The following is a 17,191-nucleotide window of genomic DNA, read 5'->3' as shown; positions in this document are numbered from 1 at the left end:
TCAGCAGGTGACAGGAACATTAGTCTAGAGAGGCCAGAGTCCCCACACCCCAGCACCACGCAGATTCCCTGCCCTGTCTCTCATCTACCTTGGGCACTAAGCAAGGTTCCCACAGGCTCTCCCAGCAGCCAGGAGAATGCATCTGCCTTGCCCTCCAGGCCACGCCAGATGCACTTGGAAAGACTTGGCCTCTGGCACACGGGGCCTGGAAACACTGAGCAGCCCAGGATAGGACATCGTTCCTCCCCTGAGTCTCACAGTGTGACAATCCCAAAAAACGAGGAACCAAGGGCTAAGGTAGGCCGACGCTCCAGAGTCCGCTGCTCTCTGTGTGTCACAGGCAGGAAGTCCAGCTACCTGCAGCCACTGGGGTGCATGGTGGGAGCCAGGCCCTCCAGCTCGGGGCGGCGCGCCTTCCTCCACGCTGGATTCATTTGTTTGTGGGAGGGAGGGCAGCATAACTTTGACAGTCCCATCTGCTCTGCCTTTGGTGACATCCCAAGGTGAGGTCAGTATTCTCTGCCCTCAAGGCCCTCTTAGAGCTCTGAGAATTTTTGATGGATCTTACAAACCAAAACCAAAGAAATCCAACATGAAAAAAACCCAGAAAATATTACTATAGCCTGGACTATTTCAGAGTTTATGACACTCAGCTGTCCAGTTACACGGTCTGTATTCCACAGGGATATGGACAATGTGCCCTCACATACACACACGCGCACCCACTCCCACCCTCTGGCACCCATCCTCCCCTGTGCTGTGCACAAGGGAGCAGCCCAAGAGGCGCTGTCCTCTCTGTGGTGCTGTGGACAGAGCTGCGGCTCTCTCCCGGCTCTCTCCAGTGCTGGGTTCCATTCCAGCTGCACTCCCAGAGCTGGGTCCTGGTGGGCAGCAGAATTCTTGGGGCTCCTTAGGCAGCTTCCTCACAGCTGGAAGGGTCCAGTACTGCTCCCCAGCTGGCTCTCCTAGGAAGTTCTTGGATCCAGGCTGGAATCTTTGCAGTGGCCTCAAAAGTCCCATGAGTCCAGCCACCTTAGTCCTGCCATAGGACTTTGGGGGTCCTGGGCCAGGGGACCAACCATCCCGTAAGCCAGAGGGTGGAAGAGGTAGAAGCTGTGAGAGAGAACCAGCAGGAAGCAGTTGGCACCCCCAGTGCCTCGGCTGAGGGGCTTTGAATTCCATTCCTCCTGTTGGAGCTCCAGAGAAATTCCCCATCGCCAAGCCCGGTTCTCTTTCATGGCCTTGTCTGTCTGAGTCCCACTGGGGCACACTGTAGCCAGAGAGCTTAGTAGATGCTGACTCAATGACAATCGTGGAAAGGGCTCTTCCCAGGAGGCCCAAGAGGGCAACCCTTCTAGGGGTCTTGTCATGGGCTATTTGGCCCGGGGTGTTTGTCAACATGTGAATGTAACCCTCTCAGGCAGGCATGTGCTCACAGGCCACAGGCCCAGCACCAAGGCCAGGGAGTGGGGAAGTGGGGAGCCTTCCAAACAACTCTCCCTTCCAGCCACCCAGCCACACATTCCCCATTCCCACCCTTCCCACCTCCCTCACCCCGAGAGCTGTTCCAACAGAGGACCATGGGGACTAAAGAGGGGTGCCCTGTCCCCCATTCCCACCCTCCTACTCTGAAAGCTGTTCTGGCAGATAGTCAGTGTGACTAGAGGGGTACCCTTCCAGGTGTGCTAGGATGGCACAAAAGCTGAACCACCAGCAAAAGGGGAAAAGGCAGAGTTAACCCCTGCTTCTCCTACCTGGCTACACATTAGGATCACCTGGGGGACTCCGGAAACCACGGCCCCACCTGGGCCCGGGTGAAGCAGAACCTCCGGGCATGGGCACTGGTGGTGTTAAAAGCACTGCAGGGGATTCTTGAATGCATCAGGGCTGAGACACTGCTGAGCCCACACTGGGAGGGCATGTGAGGTGCAGGGATGCTCACCTGTAGGTGGTTCCCAGGAGCAGGCTCAGGATTCCTGCCATGTGTATGCCCCTGGCCAGGGGCCATGAGGCCAAGCTCCAGGCACAGAGCCGCAGGAGGGTGTCCCACAGAATGCCTAGAGGAGAGGAGAGAAACCTGGAGTCAGCCAGGCAGGGGGTGACTTCTGGGCTACAGAAGAAGGCGCCACTCCAAGTCAAGGAGCAGAGAGTCACTCCCAGCACTGTTGCCCCACAGTGGCCTCCTGTCAAGGAGCAGAGTCACTCCCAGCACTGCTGCCCAACAGTGGCCCGCCCTCCACCTGCTCTGTCTCCCAAGTCTGGGTGGGTGGCACTGACCTGTCAACATGCTTGAGAAGAGCATGGCTGGGAAGTAGTGGTGGAAGTAGAGGACCCGGCCCATCAGGAAAAACGGGAAGTAATGGAGTGTCCAGCCGAGCAGGACCTGGCCGCCTCCTCGCAGCAGGACCTGGGACAACCCTGGGCCCAAGCAGCACAGCCCAGTCAGAAGACAAGGAGCGGGCAGAGATTCCAGGCTCTGGTCCAGCTCTGCCCCTTCCTTGCTGTGTGACCTTGAATATGTCATATCACCTCATTGGACCAACCCAAACCCATGCTACAGAAACTGGAGAGGAACAGCTGGGGCTCGAGAGCTCTGGTCAGGGCCCAGCCTAGTGAGGCCTGGGCACCAACAGCAGGTACACCAAGCACCAGCAGGAGGCAGTCCAGCCTCTAAAGAAACCCCTCTGCGCCTGCAAACAGCTTCACTCCCTACTTCCACCTCCCACATCTTTGCTGCCACACAGATCTTTGCAGCGGCAGACAGGCACTAAGGTGAGGTCACAGGTGAGGATGGAGTGAGGTGTCTGGGACTATGACTGTTCAGACAGAGAGCTGCCGAGGCAAAAGGGCCTGTGTGACTGTCTCAGGTGCTGTGGCCCATGGTCTGGCAGCCAAAGTTACCAAGAACAGCACTGGGATGGGAACCCAATAACCCTGGAGGCTCCTCTCTAGCCCACAAGAGGACAGGGCCATGGAACAAGGAGGTGACAGAGGAGAAAAGACGGGCAGCTCTGTACACAGCATGGGGCTAAAAGTGAGGGCTGTGAAGTCAGACTGCACGGGTTTGAGCCTCAGCTCTATCACTTACTAGCTGTATGTCCTGGGGCAAGTTTCTTAATCTCATGGTTCCTTGGTTTCCTAATCCATAAAATGGGGGTCATAATAGCCAGCACTCTAGTGTTATTGGGAGGAAGTAAAGTGTTTAACACAGCACTGGGTACTTGGGGGTTGTTGGCTTTCAAAAGTAAAGGATAAGGGAAGGTGTGGGGTGGTAAACGCAAAGGATGGCCCATCAGCAGGCAGCCGGCCCTGCCGCCGCCAGGTCAGGGGAGGGAGAGCCCGGAGGACCTGACCTGCAACCTCCGCTGGCAGCCGTGCCCCTCTCTGCATGGCTACAGCAATGATACTCCCTGAGAGGAGGTAGAGGACGATGCTCAACAGATTCAGCCACCAAACCACCTGTGCAGAAATGGGAACGGGCAGATGAGAACACAGCCGCTCTCCACAGGCAGTGCTCCAGGGCCTGAGCCGGGAATGTTTAGGTACTCACTGGGTTGCCAAGCAGATAGACTCGGAAATCTGTGTCATTGACCCCTGAGAAGCGTAGGCCCTGTGGAATAGAGATCACCCTGCTGACCCGGGCCCAGCCCATCCTCGGCCACACCCATTAGGGGGAGGAAGATGGTCACCTTCCACAGACAGGGAGCCTGGACATGAAGCTCAGGCTGTGCAAATTCTACATGAGCTCTCTGGGAAGCAGGGTCAGAATTAGGGCAGAAAACAGAGCCCCGCCTCTGGCCAACCCATCCCAGGAAGCCCCTCGCCCTGCCGCCCTAGCACACCCACCGCCACCTCCACCAGTCTCCCTGGTCTCATTCTTGGCTCCGTTTCCTGGGAGGAGCCCCAGCCTCGGATCCTACCTGATAGTTGATAGGCCAGTGCCAGGGTTTGGACGTGAACTCATTGTCCTTGGGTTTGAGGCCACTGTTCCCCTGCATGAAGGTAGCAAAGAAAAGCTAGTCAAGACAGAGATCTAGAGGGCTGACAGAAATGTGAGGCCCAGGTTTTTCTGATACAGGGCCAAGCGCCGAGCAGAACCTTCTCTCCTTCCCTTCCCTTGCAGGGAAGAATCAGGCAGCCACTGTCTGCCTGCCTACAACAATTGCTTTACTTCTCCCAGACAAGCCTCCATTTCCCATAAAGGGTCCATTCCAACCTTCTACGCTAGGGAAAAAGAAGGGAAAGAGGAATGAGGAAATTGTTCCAACGGGCACAAAATATATACCCATCTGCCAAGCCAAGGACAAGTGTGAAAATGGTGGGAGAGAGGGGATATAAAATGAGGCTTACAGCCGGGCACAGTGGCTCATGCCTGTAATCCCAGCACTTTGGGAGGCCGAGGCGGGTGGATCACCTGAGGTCAGGAGTTCGAGACCAGCCTGGCCAACATGGTAAAACCCCGTCTTTACTAAAAAATACAAAAAATTAGCTGAGCGTAGCGGTGGGTGCCTGTAATCCCAGCCACTTGGGAGGCTGAGGCAGGAGAATCACTTGAACCCGAGAGGTGGAGGTTGCAGTGAGCTGAGATCATGCCATTGCACTCCAACCTAGGCAAAAAGACCAAGACTCAGTCTCAAAATACATAAATAAATAAATAAATAAATAAATAAATAAATAAATAAATAAATAAATAAATAAAAAATAAGGCTTACTTATTTGTTCCCTTCAGGGGCCAATTTCAAACAGAAAAGTGGAAACTCTCATGCGTGCCTAGACTTGGAAGAGGTTACTTTAGCTTAGTGTTTCTCCACCTTTTTTTTCCACTACTGCCCCTCTACCAGGAACCTTTGTAGACAAGTTTCTCCCTAAACACCCTCCACGACATTTTAATACTTTATACTGTACATGTTACTTGTGCTTTATACATAAAAAATTAGGTATTTTGCCCTCCAAGAACATATTTCATCTATTGGGAGAGAAATCAACCCCAATGTATGCTTTGGTGTGAAGGACCCAGACTCAGCCTCCCTAATCCAGCAGCCAAGAACATCTGCTAACCTGTCTCTACAGGGCAAACCAGGTCTTTGCTAAAACAGGAAGGAGTAGGGTCAGGATCTAGGATATTAACCACTAGGACTGGGGTCAGCCTTATCACTGGGACAGACTAAAAAGGCATTTCCCCAGAAGAAGAGTCAGCTGCCATGACGTAGGCTGTAGCTTCTCCACCTCAGCACTCCCGACATTTCAGGCTGGATGAGTCTTTGCTGTGAGGACTGTCCTGTGCATTGCAGGGTGTTTAGCATTCCTGGTCTCCACTCACTGAATGCCCGTAGCACTCCTACCCTCAAACCCCTCAGTTTCCCAGCCAAAAATTTCTCCAGACATGGCCAAAAGTCCCGAGAGGCAAAATCGCCCTCAACTAAGAACTGGTATAGCCTAAGAAAGATCCAGAAAGTTCAGTGGACTGCCACCCAGTGCCTTATGAATCCAGTTCATCAAGGGGTTGGGAATTACAGGCCTCTGCATGGTGGAGAGGTTGTGCCTCCAAGGTCAGCAGTGCATTCGGGGCATCAGACACAAAGGGGACAGCTGCACAGCCCCTGAGTCACTGTGGCCCTTTGAAGGACCTGGGAATGAGGAATGAATCATTCTGGACCCCTGGAGCAGTTGCTGAGGGAAACCAATTCTTTCAAATTGTACAGTTTGGTCCCAAACCCAAGGACTCCAGTCAGAACTGTACCAAGCCAAGGGAATCTTATTCACTACATTAAACTCTGAGAAATCCTGCTCTGTTGCTAAACTAAAAGAGGAAAGAAAAATCTGCAACCATCACAGGCGTATGTACTTGTAAGTTGTTTTCTATGGCTGAAATCTGGATGGGCTCATTCCTGTAACTGCACCAGGCATGGCAGCCTTCTCCTCCAGGTCCCCGGCCACTACTCAGCCAGCAGAAGAGCCCTGCCCCTGCAGTTTCTATAGTCTGGACTCAGTGTTTTCATCTCTCTCTCCTCCCTAACTCTCTGTTGGCTGAATAAGAAAGCTCTCATACTTCCCTTTTCTTCTCTGACTCTACTTCTTAGATAATGAAAGACAAAATGAAACTCCTAGATTTAGTCTTAAAATTTGACCCAGGCCCAGAATGATATTCTGACTGACAGGCACATGTTCAAAAGAGCTATGTCATCAGGCCACAGTGACAGCTACAAGCAGAGAGTCAGAGAGGAAGTGACCCAGAGATGCTTAATGTCAACTCATCACCTCCCAATGTGCAAAAATGACAATATTTGAATTTTAAAATTTAATCTGGTGAAATAAGTCAACTATATTTACTGAGTACTGCTTACATAATCACTTCCAGGGAAGTCCACTTGACAGTGGCTTACCAGGGGAAAAATAACAAGTGCTACACCTCCCTGCAATACTGTGGGTAGAGTGATAATCACATAGCTGGCTTGAGATAGTGATTCTTAAACATTATTCCTGCAGAACACAGGTTTTCCATAAGCCAGAATAAGGGGGTCTTCCACTAAACAGCAGGACTACAGCAGGGGAAAATTTAAGCTAGTGAGTAGAATTTCCTCAATTTAAAGATTTCTTCTCTGAATTTTTCTTAAACCTTTGATGCTACAACTGCTGTCAGCTACTAATGATAGACAGTGCAAACAATGTCTTAGAAAACCTTAAAAAAGAATCAACCATGCCCCGCCTAAGCAGTTTCTGTCCAGGAATATGAGTGGGCTGGTGGCTGGGATTTCATGCTGCATATAAACAACGCACTCAAATTAGCTATCCATCCTAACTGATCCTGATTTCATATGATGGAATCAACTATCAGTATCTCATGATCTTCAACCAAGAGCACTATGATTTTCAGGGGCTCTGCCACTTGGGCAGATTTACAAATCACTTAGAGGTGAAGGAGTGTAGTAGTAACTAGCAGTAACTCTAAAAGCCTACCAGTCTGGCTCTGAGGGCTGGATCTACCTCTTACACTTAGCTGTGTGACCCTGGGCAAGTTCCCTGACCTCTCTGTACCTCAGTTCCCTCTCCTGTAACTGGGAATGATGGCAATCTCCACATGATTGTAATAAGTATCAGATGAGTATAGTGCTTAACATAGTGCCTGGCACATGAGCTGTACAAGCATTCACTGGTATCACCATCGTCACCACCATCCTCATTCTGTGGTGAGGGAAATGCCTTTGAGGATCACGGAAAACCGTAGTAAAGACGCTTTCAAATTCCTCCACAAGGGGGAATGGATCTGTAGCATGGCACTGACTTGTGATCCAAATTCATGGCTGCCCAAAAGCTCTTAGAGACGCTATGAAATGAGAAGGGGACACATACCCGGATCATGACCATGTGGGATTCCAGCAAGATCTCAGGAAAACTGGGCTGCAGCACATCCAGGCTGATGTTTGGCACTAGGGGAAAAAAAGGCAGGAGAAAGCCTTTGTCATACATTCTTTCCTCAGTCTGTCCATGGTGTCCACATTCCCACCAGAATCCAAGTGCAGCCTTGCTGACAAGTTGACAACTGTTGAGGAGACAGAAGAAAGCTTGGCCCAATTCTTGATCATTTACTTAGCTGTATAAAGAACTCATCAGGCATTCTGAGAAATGCAAAGGAAACAGACAACGAGGTTTCACCTGCTTGGTGTTCCAACAGCTCCCAGCACCATTGCTTTTCACTGTGGTACTGGCTCAAATGCTGCTCTCCTATTAGGCATAAGGGACAGCTGCACAGCCCCCGAGTCACTGTGGCCCTTTGAAGGGCCTGGAAATGAGGAATGAATCATTCTGGACGCCTGGAGCAGCTGCTGTCGGGACGGGGACCAAGTCTGTCTCCTCACCAATATGCCCACAGGGCCCCACGTGGTTCCTGGCATACTTGATAAAGAGTTGCTGAATTAGTTGATTGGTGGGTTTGGCTAGATTAGGTGGGAAGAAGAACAAAATGAAGGCACATATAAGCTTGAGGTGGGTAGTTCAGGAAAACAGATGATGAATCCAAATACTTATCGAGTTGAAGCTGACAATGCAGTGGAAATATCAAATTGGAGCTTGGGTGTAGAGATGTGGGGCACAGATCAGGGCTGTGGGAGTCACTTTCTATAAAAGCGTTGGCTGGATATGTGGGGGGTGGGGGAGTGACTCTACACTGAGGCATAAAGGGAAAGTAGCAGCTTGCTCCAAGCCTGGAGGCTGGGGAGGTGCCCATGGTGCAGGGGAGAGAGGAGCCCAGAAGAAGACGAGACAGATGGATCTGCAGATGGCCACTGGCCACTTTAGGGAGAGGAGTTTACGGAGGGAGTGGATGAGAAGGAAAAGGAGTATGCTATGTAGGTACAGACAACTCATAGAAAGAGAGTGTTAACAAGGAACAAACAGCAACAAGTTGAAGGGATGGCAGAGTCTACAAACACTTTTCTAAGATAAGGGTTTCTTATAAATGTTTCCCTCCAGAGCCAGCCCAGAAAGTGACCTAACTCACACTTGGGATTGATATGGTCCTCCACATTCCAGATGGAGTTGAGGGTTTCTTTCAGGTATGGGGTGCAAGTAACTTCCAACTGCTCCCAGCCCCTGTGAAAAGCAGAAGTCGCAGATGTCTCTCAGAAGACCTGAAATTCACCAGAGAGTGAAACTGTCTTCTGCTCTTAAATCCACAGGCTCCTTCTCTTTTCCACCTGGTGGCCATTATTTCTTCATGTTCCGTGTTGAACAACTATCCTAGGACAGTCTAGCATACAGTATTCCCATTTTAGAAATAGACATAGACCCAGAGAGTTATTAGCACCAGCCAGATGTGAAAATGTTGAACTATCAGAACACATAAAACACCGAAGCTCCCCTGGAGTTCTGTGCTCCATAATACACCCGATGCCTACTCTCCCTCCATCTGCCACTAAGAACAAGCAGACAGGAGGCGAACACAGGAAAATGAAAGCTTCTGGCATACTCCTTGTAGAGTGAAAGGAAAATCAGGACCCTCGATTGGGACAGCAAAACCTAGAGACTTACCACTTGGGCAGAACCTTTCCCGAGGAGCCCAGGACACAACCTGTGACCAAATGGATGAAGCGAATTCGACTTCTCAGCACTTTGATCCGGTTTCCAAATTTTCTGTTTACAACCTCAATCCGCCAGAAATCATTTGAGTCCCCTGTTCCATTCTGCCATAAAAGCCAAGAAAAAAATACAAAGAAAGTGAGGGGACTTTCGGGAAAACGTGTCAGAAAGGGAAATGGCCACCTTCAGATGCCACCATGTTATGAAGGTCAAAGACCAAATTGGGCTCAATGATAGAGATGGGCAAGGTTACAAGAAGGCCAAAGAAATACCCTAGGTGATTGGCATTGTCCCAAAACTCACTATTACAACCAAAAAACAGTAGTATGACTCCTGGAACCAGAAGTCCAACTCCTCACTTCATAGAACTAGAGTTCGAGTTCTAAATAGATGTCTTTGCCCTTCAACCAAACTCAAGACATCACTCTGAGCCAACAGAAACAGATCTGGGCCATTTGCATCCATTACCTTGGCCATCTAGGTATTCACTCATCTAAGCCAGAAAGGTCTGGCCTGGGTATTGCACTTTGTAAATTAAGACATGTATGTCTAATTCTTCTCAGAAGATGCCCACAAAGAAGATGAGAATGTTCACAGTCTTGACCTAGCACAATGTGGGAGGAGCAAACAGAAAGAGGGCTGGGAAATCCACCTGAAGGCCAGAATCTGTATACAGTTTTCCATTAGTAGTTTTGGTCTTCAGTTACTCCCACAGCCATAAGTACTCATAGAGCTTTTGCTCTATTAGCTGCATCTCCTTGAGGTAGTAAAATACAAAAGCTATGGATAATATCCCTCTGCAGAACAGGGAAATGATACTTAAAAACAAAGCTAATGAGAATTTGGGATCTGGCAAAAGATAAACATACATGTTCGTCTGGGGCCATATTGTGGGTCCTTGGCTTCTATGTCCAATGTGATTTTAAAAGAGATCCAAATAGTATTCATATTTGACATTTATTAAGTATCAGAACATGTAAATGGCATGGTTATTATGTGAGGAGAGAGGTGAAGACAAACAGACTTCATAGGCTGCTTTTCCCACAGCAGACCTAGCCAAAAAGCACCCAAATGTTAAGAGAGTCCCTGTGCAGCCTCTTATCCTCAGGAACATTCCAGAATTCTGGGGAGGAGATATCCCACCACACAGCCCTGGGCCAAGGCCCATAACTTTTTACATCCTGCTCACACCCCCGCTGCTTACTTACTATGCCATAGCCGGTGACCTGATAGTGCTTCCGGGTCAGGGGGGCCTCATGATAGTGACTGTGCAAGTTCCGAGAAGTTCTAGAAGTTAGAAAAGAGAAGTGTCATTATCCTATAGAAAGATGATGTGCAACATTTCTTATTTTACCAAGGATGTTCAGAGTCAACTGTCAGGATAAGAAAAATTAGAATCTGAACTATTAAATCCAACATATCAGGAACTTGTTTCGTATTTACTCACAGGAAATATCCTGAGAACTGGAGAAGAGATGAGCCCAAACCAGGAGAGACAGATGGTAAGAGCACTGGACGGCATGCCAAGAAAGGGGCTAACTTTAGGTGCTGGCAGGGAGGTGGGGGGCGACTTTCACACATTTAGTAGCTTTGAAGCACTTAGCTTGCCTGACTTAGGAGGCAGGTTTGAGGAGAGGAAAAATTAAAACTTGTAATCTGCATGGCCTGAGCTAGATAACCTCCTCACTGCCACTTACTCTTTCTGCTCCCATCGCCAGATTTTTTAAGTGGACATCTGTGGAGGATGAGAGGGGTTTAATTTAGCTTTTATTTATTTAGTTTTATATAACAACTCTCCCTTTTATCTGGAATGAGTAATAAATGTTCATTATAAAATTTCTGAAAATTTGCAAAAGTAAAATTTAATTACAATAAATTTTTATTAATGACAAAATGAAATTTATTTAATAATAAAATAAAAATTTTAAGTATTCAAAATCCAGCTGACTCAAAAAAAAAAAAAAAAATGGCTGATTGCTTCTCTCTATGTGTGTGTGTGTTGTGTGTATATATATATATATATATACACATATACACACACACACACACGCACACACGCACGCACGCACCCCCACACCCCTGATTTTTTAAAATTTGTATCCGATAATTCCAGTCTATGAAATGTTTACGGGGCTGCTCCTGCTGTCTGCCGTTTCAGCTTGTTCACGCACACAGTGCCCTATTTCCTTGTGTGCTTTGTTACTTTTGGGTGTGTACTATTGTCACTAAAAAACTATGGGAACGAATGACAACGTCTTTCCCCAAAGAGGGCTTACATTTGCTTTTAGCCATGCACCTAGGAGACATGACCGATCTAGGATCATGTTCATTTAAATTCATGGCTTGGAGATTCTGAGATCACCCAGGTGACATGAATTTGAGCTCCAAATTTATGTGAAGATCAAATGGTAGTTCCAACTTCTCAGGAACTCAGGACAGTTCACCACCCAACCCCAACACTTAGCTGGGTCCTAAAGTAACTTTTCCTGGGCATAGGTGGATAAGGCAGATTTACCCTTACCCCAAGCCTTTGGGGGTTCCAAATATGGGGAAGGATGACTTAATAAATTTACCACTTTGGGTGAGCCTAGGTTTGACTTTAAAACCTCTTCTCTCAAGAGGCAGCCAAAAGTCAAGATTGTGGGATCAAAGCAAAAGTGGCTTCAGTGTCTCACTTATTTCTCTGGATTCCTCATTTCACTTAGGCTTTGGCCTGCTAACTCTTTAATATCTTGTCAGCCTCTTTATGCTCTTAATTATTCCAGCATTTTTAGTCATTTTCAGTGAGAACACTGGTTAAATAAGCTAGCTTGCCATATTCTCAGAAACAGACTCCTACGTCTTTCTAAAGGCAGCCACTTAAGAAGAAGCTTTGGGAGCCGGGTGTGATGGCTCATGCCTGTAATAGCAACCATTTGGGAGGCCGAAGCGGGAGGATCGCTTGAGCCCAGGACTCTGAGGCCAGCCTGGGTAACATAGTGAGACTTTGTCTAAAAAAAAAAGCAGCAGCAGCTTTGGGCAACTCAAATTTTCCTCTAGGAAATGGGAAACTGAAAGGTCCCAGGAAGGCAGGCAAAGGCTGGCCTGCAATTTCATCACCTTCATAACATGCTTCTCCTATTCTCTCACTGCAGCCTTGCTCCATTGACCAGAGCCTCATCGAAATCTAACTTCTGTTTACTTCTTAAAATAACTCCCTCCCCTTGGTGCTCATACCATTTATTTATCCAAACTGCAAATTGACTTACTCTTTGTGTTCTAGTCGAATAATGTCTCCATGTCTTACAAACTCCACTGGGAAGGAAGGGTCTAGGGGATCTGCCAAAAAGAAACAAGCATTGATATCCAAAATCACTCACCAGGCTAGTATTAACCCAGGGCCTACTGGTAAATGGTTACAGTACCATGTGGTATCTGCTAGAGGTACTAACCAGGTACTCTGAGACCAAAGAGGAAGGACCCCAGCCAGGTGCAGTGGCTCACGCCTGTAATCCCAATACTTTGGGAGGCCGAGGCGGGTGGATCACAAGGTCAGGAGATTGCGACCATCCTGGCTAACATGGTGAAACCCCACCTCTACTAAAAATACAAAAAATTAGCCGGGCGTGGTGGCGGGTGCCTGTAGTCCCACCACTTGGGAGGCTGAGGCAGGAGAATGGCCTGAACCCGGGAGGCGGAGCTTGCAGTGAGCCGAGACTGCACCACTGCACTCCAGCCTGGGCAACAGAGCAAGACTCCGTCTCAAAAAAAAAAAAAAAAGGAAGGACCCCTAAATTGCCTCAGGGGATTAGAGAAGGGTGTCCCAGAGATAATGTTTGAAAAGACTCTTAAAGGAAAGGGAGAATTTTGTCAGGTGAACAAGCGAGGGAAAGGCACTAGAAGTGTGAAAGACAAAAATTTCTGGCCACGCACAGTGGCTCATGCCTGTAATCCTAGCCCTTTGGGAGACTGAGGCGGGCAGAACACCTGAGGCCAGGAATTCAAGACAAGCCTGGCCAACATGGTGAAACCCCATCTCTTCTAAAAATACAAAAAACAGCTGGGCGTGGTGGTGCACGCCTGTAGTCCCAGCTACTTGAGAGGCTAAGGCAGGAGAATCGCTTGAACTCAGGAGGCGGAGGTTGCAGTGAGCCGAGATTGCGCCACTGCATTCCAGCCTGGGCGACAGAGCAAGACTCTGTCTTCAAAAAGAAGAAGAAGAAGAAGAAGAAGAAGAAGAAGAAGAAAAACTCCTTCAATGAATAGCAAATGGGTTTCATACTGTAAGGGTGGGTGGGGTGGAGGAGAGTGGGAACAGATGAGGCTATGAATGAGTGTGGCCAGACTGCATATTCCAAGATGGAATGTGGCCTTTACCCAATAAGGCACTGAAGCCCCCAGTGGAGCTTAAGCTGGGAAACTAAATAATGAGACTTTAGTAGTAATAATAGCCTTCTAAACAATAATTCCATACAAATGACCACTTGCCCAACTGTCGTCAAAATCAAATAAACCCTGATAATTTTGCCAGTATCTTGTCTGTGGCAATAAACTTGCTAAATGTGAGGTGAAGAGTGATGAAATGATTAAAGGACTACTTCTGTATCATCTTAAAGTCAAGACCAATCAGAATCTAGACAGGTGATGACATGGAAAAGGAGCTGGCAGTAATCATAGCAACACAGAATGGATCCTTGCAAATTTCTGTCCTAAACAGTGAGATACCAACACACTATAAATAGATCAAGGTCAGGAAAGATAAATTTGCCAGTGCAAATCACTGGCTCTCCAGAGAATCAGAGAACTCAACTGCAGAGATGCCCATTTCCATGCTGCCTGTTAGGGTCTCTTAAAAGCATTAATTAGCAAGATGACAAATCAAATAAGTCAATAGGGAGGGAGGTTTTATTTCATATGCATTTGGTGGGGAGGGGCATTTATAGCCTTCAAGAACAACAAAGACCCTAGTCTATAAAGCTCCCACAAAATCCTTAATCACTTCGATGAAATGCAACCATCTTAACTCGGAAGTCACAATGGAATAACAGACTAGGAATGTTCAAAGACTTGGTTCATGACCACACAACAGAAGTAACACTGGTCTTCCCTTGTAACTCCCCACTGTGACAGAACACTCACGTTTGGCCTGCTGAATCAATCAATATCCATTATAAAGGTATAGAAACAGACTCTGCCCAATGGTGTCATAATTTATCCTACTAAGGAGCAGAATGCAGAAAGTGGTTGTATACGCCACATTTCTAGCCTACACGGCAATAAGAGGAGGTGGATTTAGGTGAGCAGCTGCCCATTTCTCCACAAAGGCCCAGGAGCAGCTGAGCTGGGACAGGCTAAGCCAGGTGGGATTTGCTGAGGAGTCACAGAGATACCTGTGGCACAGGACTGTCAGCAGAGATGACAGGCTCGGAAGGTGAGTGCAAGATGCCCTCTGTTCTCTTAGGTGCAGCAGAGGCACAGCCTGCAGGTAGCTAGCTGTCTGACCAAAGAAAGGAAGATCTGGCTCTACCTCTTGCTCTTGTCATAAAGCCCTGAGAGCCTGATAGGTGTGCTTCAGAGCGACTTCACCCAGGCCAGTTAGGAGCAGATCAGCAGGCATCGAGTCACATCTCAGGAATTAGCCTAGACAAATTCCAGTCACAGGACTAGTAGCCCCTCAGATCAACTGACTGACTCAGGCCAGGGCTGAGCAGTGGGCGGGATTCTATCTTATCAAGACAACTTGAGCCGCACCACATGCTAAAGTGTGCAATGTTTGGTGTGCTCTATGTCAGAAATAACAGCAGCAGCCAGGTGCCCTCAGCTGGGGCCACTCACCAGCCCCCAGTGGCATGCTCAAGTAACCTCTACTTGGATTAAATCTGGGCTCTGCTATCTGTCTTCAAAATGACAGCCCTAAGAGCAAGTTCTTACCTGTTTTGCTCAATGCTTATCCCCTATGCCAACAACAGTGCTTGGAACACAGTAGGTGCTTAATAAATAATAATTGAAAGGATATCTGAGATAAGTAAAGGTGTCAAAGATGCTTAGCAAAGCCCATCTCAGGATCATTCTTTTGCAGGCATGAGAAATCTTAAGGAGGGCTCAGAGGGAGTAACAGCACAAGAAGCATCAGTCTCTGACCACATTACCTGAGTTTGTGTTATGTTTCTTGATAATCCACAGGTTGTTGTAGTCCTTGTGCAAATAGGTGGTGACCTGGGTGGGGGGTGGAGGTGGATGGAAGAGGAGGCAGGAGGGAGAATACCATCACTATCAGCACAGCTGGCCAAGGACAATCAACATCAAACCAACATTGCTTAAGACAATTTCAGAATCCCCAGCCACCAACCTGAGGGGCCATGTTTCCCAGTGGGGCTCATATGTAGCACTGGTGAGTGACATTCTCTCCTTCCTTCTGCATTTAGAGGCTTTGTCCCACAAGAGCCTTTTTGTCTCTTTGTATCTTTCTGCATCTTGTCCTAAAAGTTCTATCCAGCCTTCTAGAAGGAGGAACCATGAGGCCTTATATAACCGACTCCAGCACAAAAACATAATGAGGATTTAAGTGCATTTTCAAAGTAATTAAGGCCGGGCGTGGTGGCTCATGCCTGTAATCCCAGCACTTTGGGAAGCCAGGGTGGGCAGATCACCTAAGGTCAGCAGTTTGAGATCAGCCTGGCCAACATGGTGAAACCCCGTCTTTACTAAAAATGGAAAATTAGCCAGGCATGGTACGCGCCTGTAATCCCAACTACTTGGGAGGCTAAGGCAAGAGAATCGCTTGAACCCAGGAGGCGGAGGTTGCAGTGAGCCGAGATCATGCCACTGCACTATACCTGGGCAACAGAGCAAGACTCCATCTTGAAAAAAAAAAGTAATTAAGATCATGCCTCAAACTTTCTAAATGAAAAATTCATGCTATTATATTTGCTATAATGTGGCCAAATGAAACTAAAAAGCTCCATAGATATCCTGTCCTAGAATTTAACTCACATTTTATACAAAACATCTGGAAACAGTATGACTGTCTAGTAATAGAAAAATAGTTAACATGATAGTATGTCCTGGGATAGAATATTATACAGCCATAAAAAATGTTTCAGAGCATTTTTTTAGCAACATCGGAAAAGGCTCATGAAATGCTGATGCTGAAAATGGCTACCATTTATTACCAGGCACTGTTCTAAGCATTGGGCAAGTCTTATCTCATTTAACCATTATTACAGCTCTATGCCGTAGGTACTATGGTTATCCCCACATTACTTACAAGGAAACTGAAGTTAAGTAATTTGCTCAAGGTCACACAGCTTATGAGTTGGGGAGATGGAATTCAAACCAAGGCCACTAAATAAATGCTCCCAGGATAGAGACTATATAAATCCAATTATGCCAATTATGTAGGCAAGTAGAGAACTCTTACAAATGAGTTTGTATAACCCCAATTGGATAAAATATGACCAATTTATAGTCATATGCCACATAAAGACATTTTGGTCAACAAACTGCATATATGATGGTTGTCCCATAAGATTATAATACCATATTTTTACTATACTATTCCCATGTTTAGATATGTTTAAGTTAATACAAATACTTACCATTGTGTTCCACTGTGTTCCAACTGCCTGCAGTGTTCAGTACAGTAACATGCTATACAGATTTGTAGTCTAGGAGCAATCAGCTATACCATGTAGCTTAGGTGTGTGGTAGGCTGGACCACCTAGGTTTGTGTAAGTACATACTATGATGTTCACCCAACGATCAAATCACCTAATGACCAATTTCTCAGAAGGTATCCCCCTGATGCATCACTGTACTTACAAAGAGATTTAGAATTAGCATTTAGGGGAAAAATTATTTTGCTTGCATTATGGCTGCTTCTTTTGAGTGGTACTTGCTTTGTTCCTCAGAAAAAAAAAAAATTAGGGATAATGATATTAAGAATATTCAAGAAGCTAAAAAGTTTTGGTGCTCATAAAGAAATTAAAATGAAGTCTACATTCCTGAGAAAAAGCTCGATATCGTCCATCCAGCCTGGATTTGCTCAAGGAAGTTAAGGTTCTATGATGCTCATGTGTGTAGTCTGTGTAGATGTGTGGTAGGAGAGCGGTCTTTGTGTGTCGGTTTTACAAGAGCA

At 47.2% G+C, this 17,191-nt stretch overlaps 1 protein-coding gene across 3 annotated transcripts in view; it reads right to left on the bottom strand.

The window, feature by feature from the left end:
• Window positions 1–626: 626 nt before the first annotated feature.
• The window catches only part of POMT2 (protein O-mannosyltransferase 2), a 44,047-nt gene continuing 27,482 nt past the window's right edge, over window positions 627–17,191 (bottom strand). The window contains exons 10-21 of one of the 3 annotated variants that reach the window (XM_032134956.2): window positions 15,204–15,270; window positions 12,324–12,393; window positions 10,284–10,362; window positions 9,028–9,179; window positions 8,498–8,589; window positions 7,351–7,427; window positions 3,921–3,992; window positions 3,551–3,610; window positions 3,354–3,459; window positions 2,278–2,418; window positions 1,943–2,057; window positions 627–1,113 (exon numbers count right to left, since the gene is read on the bottom strand). In XM_032134956.2, coding sequence (XP_031990847.1) covers window positions 1,008–1,113; window positions 1,943–2,057; window positions 2,278–2,418; window positions 3,354–3,459; window positions 3,551–3,610; window positions 3,921–3,992; window positions 7,351–7,427; window positions 8,498–8,589; window positions 9,028–9,179; window positions 10,284–10,362; window positions 12,324–12,393; window positions 15,204–15,270 — 1,137 coding nt within the window. In that variant the 3' untranslated portion in view covers window positions 627–1,007. The other 2 variants (XM_058429812.1, XR_004244591.2) reach the window with 2 other exon arrangements.

This window comes from Hylobates moloch, unplaced genomic scaffold (assembly GCF_009828535.3).
Source record: "Hylobates moloch isolate HMO894 unplaced genomic scaffold, HMol_V3 SCAFFOLD_16, whole genome shotgun sequence".
Lineage (NCBI taxonomy): Eukaryota > Metazoa > Chordata > Mammalia > Primates > Hylobatidae > Hylobates > Hylobates moloch.
The sequence above is the reverse complement of the archived record's forward strand: the minus strand, read 5'-3'. Positions and strand labels throughout refer to the sequence as shown.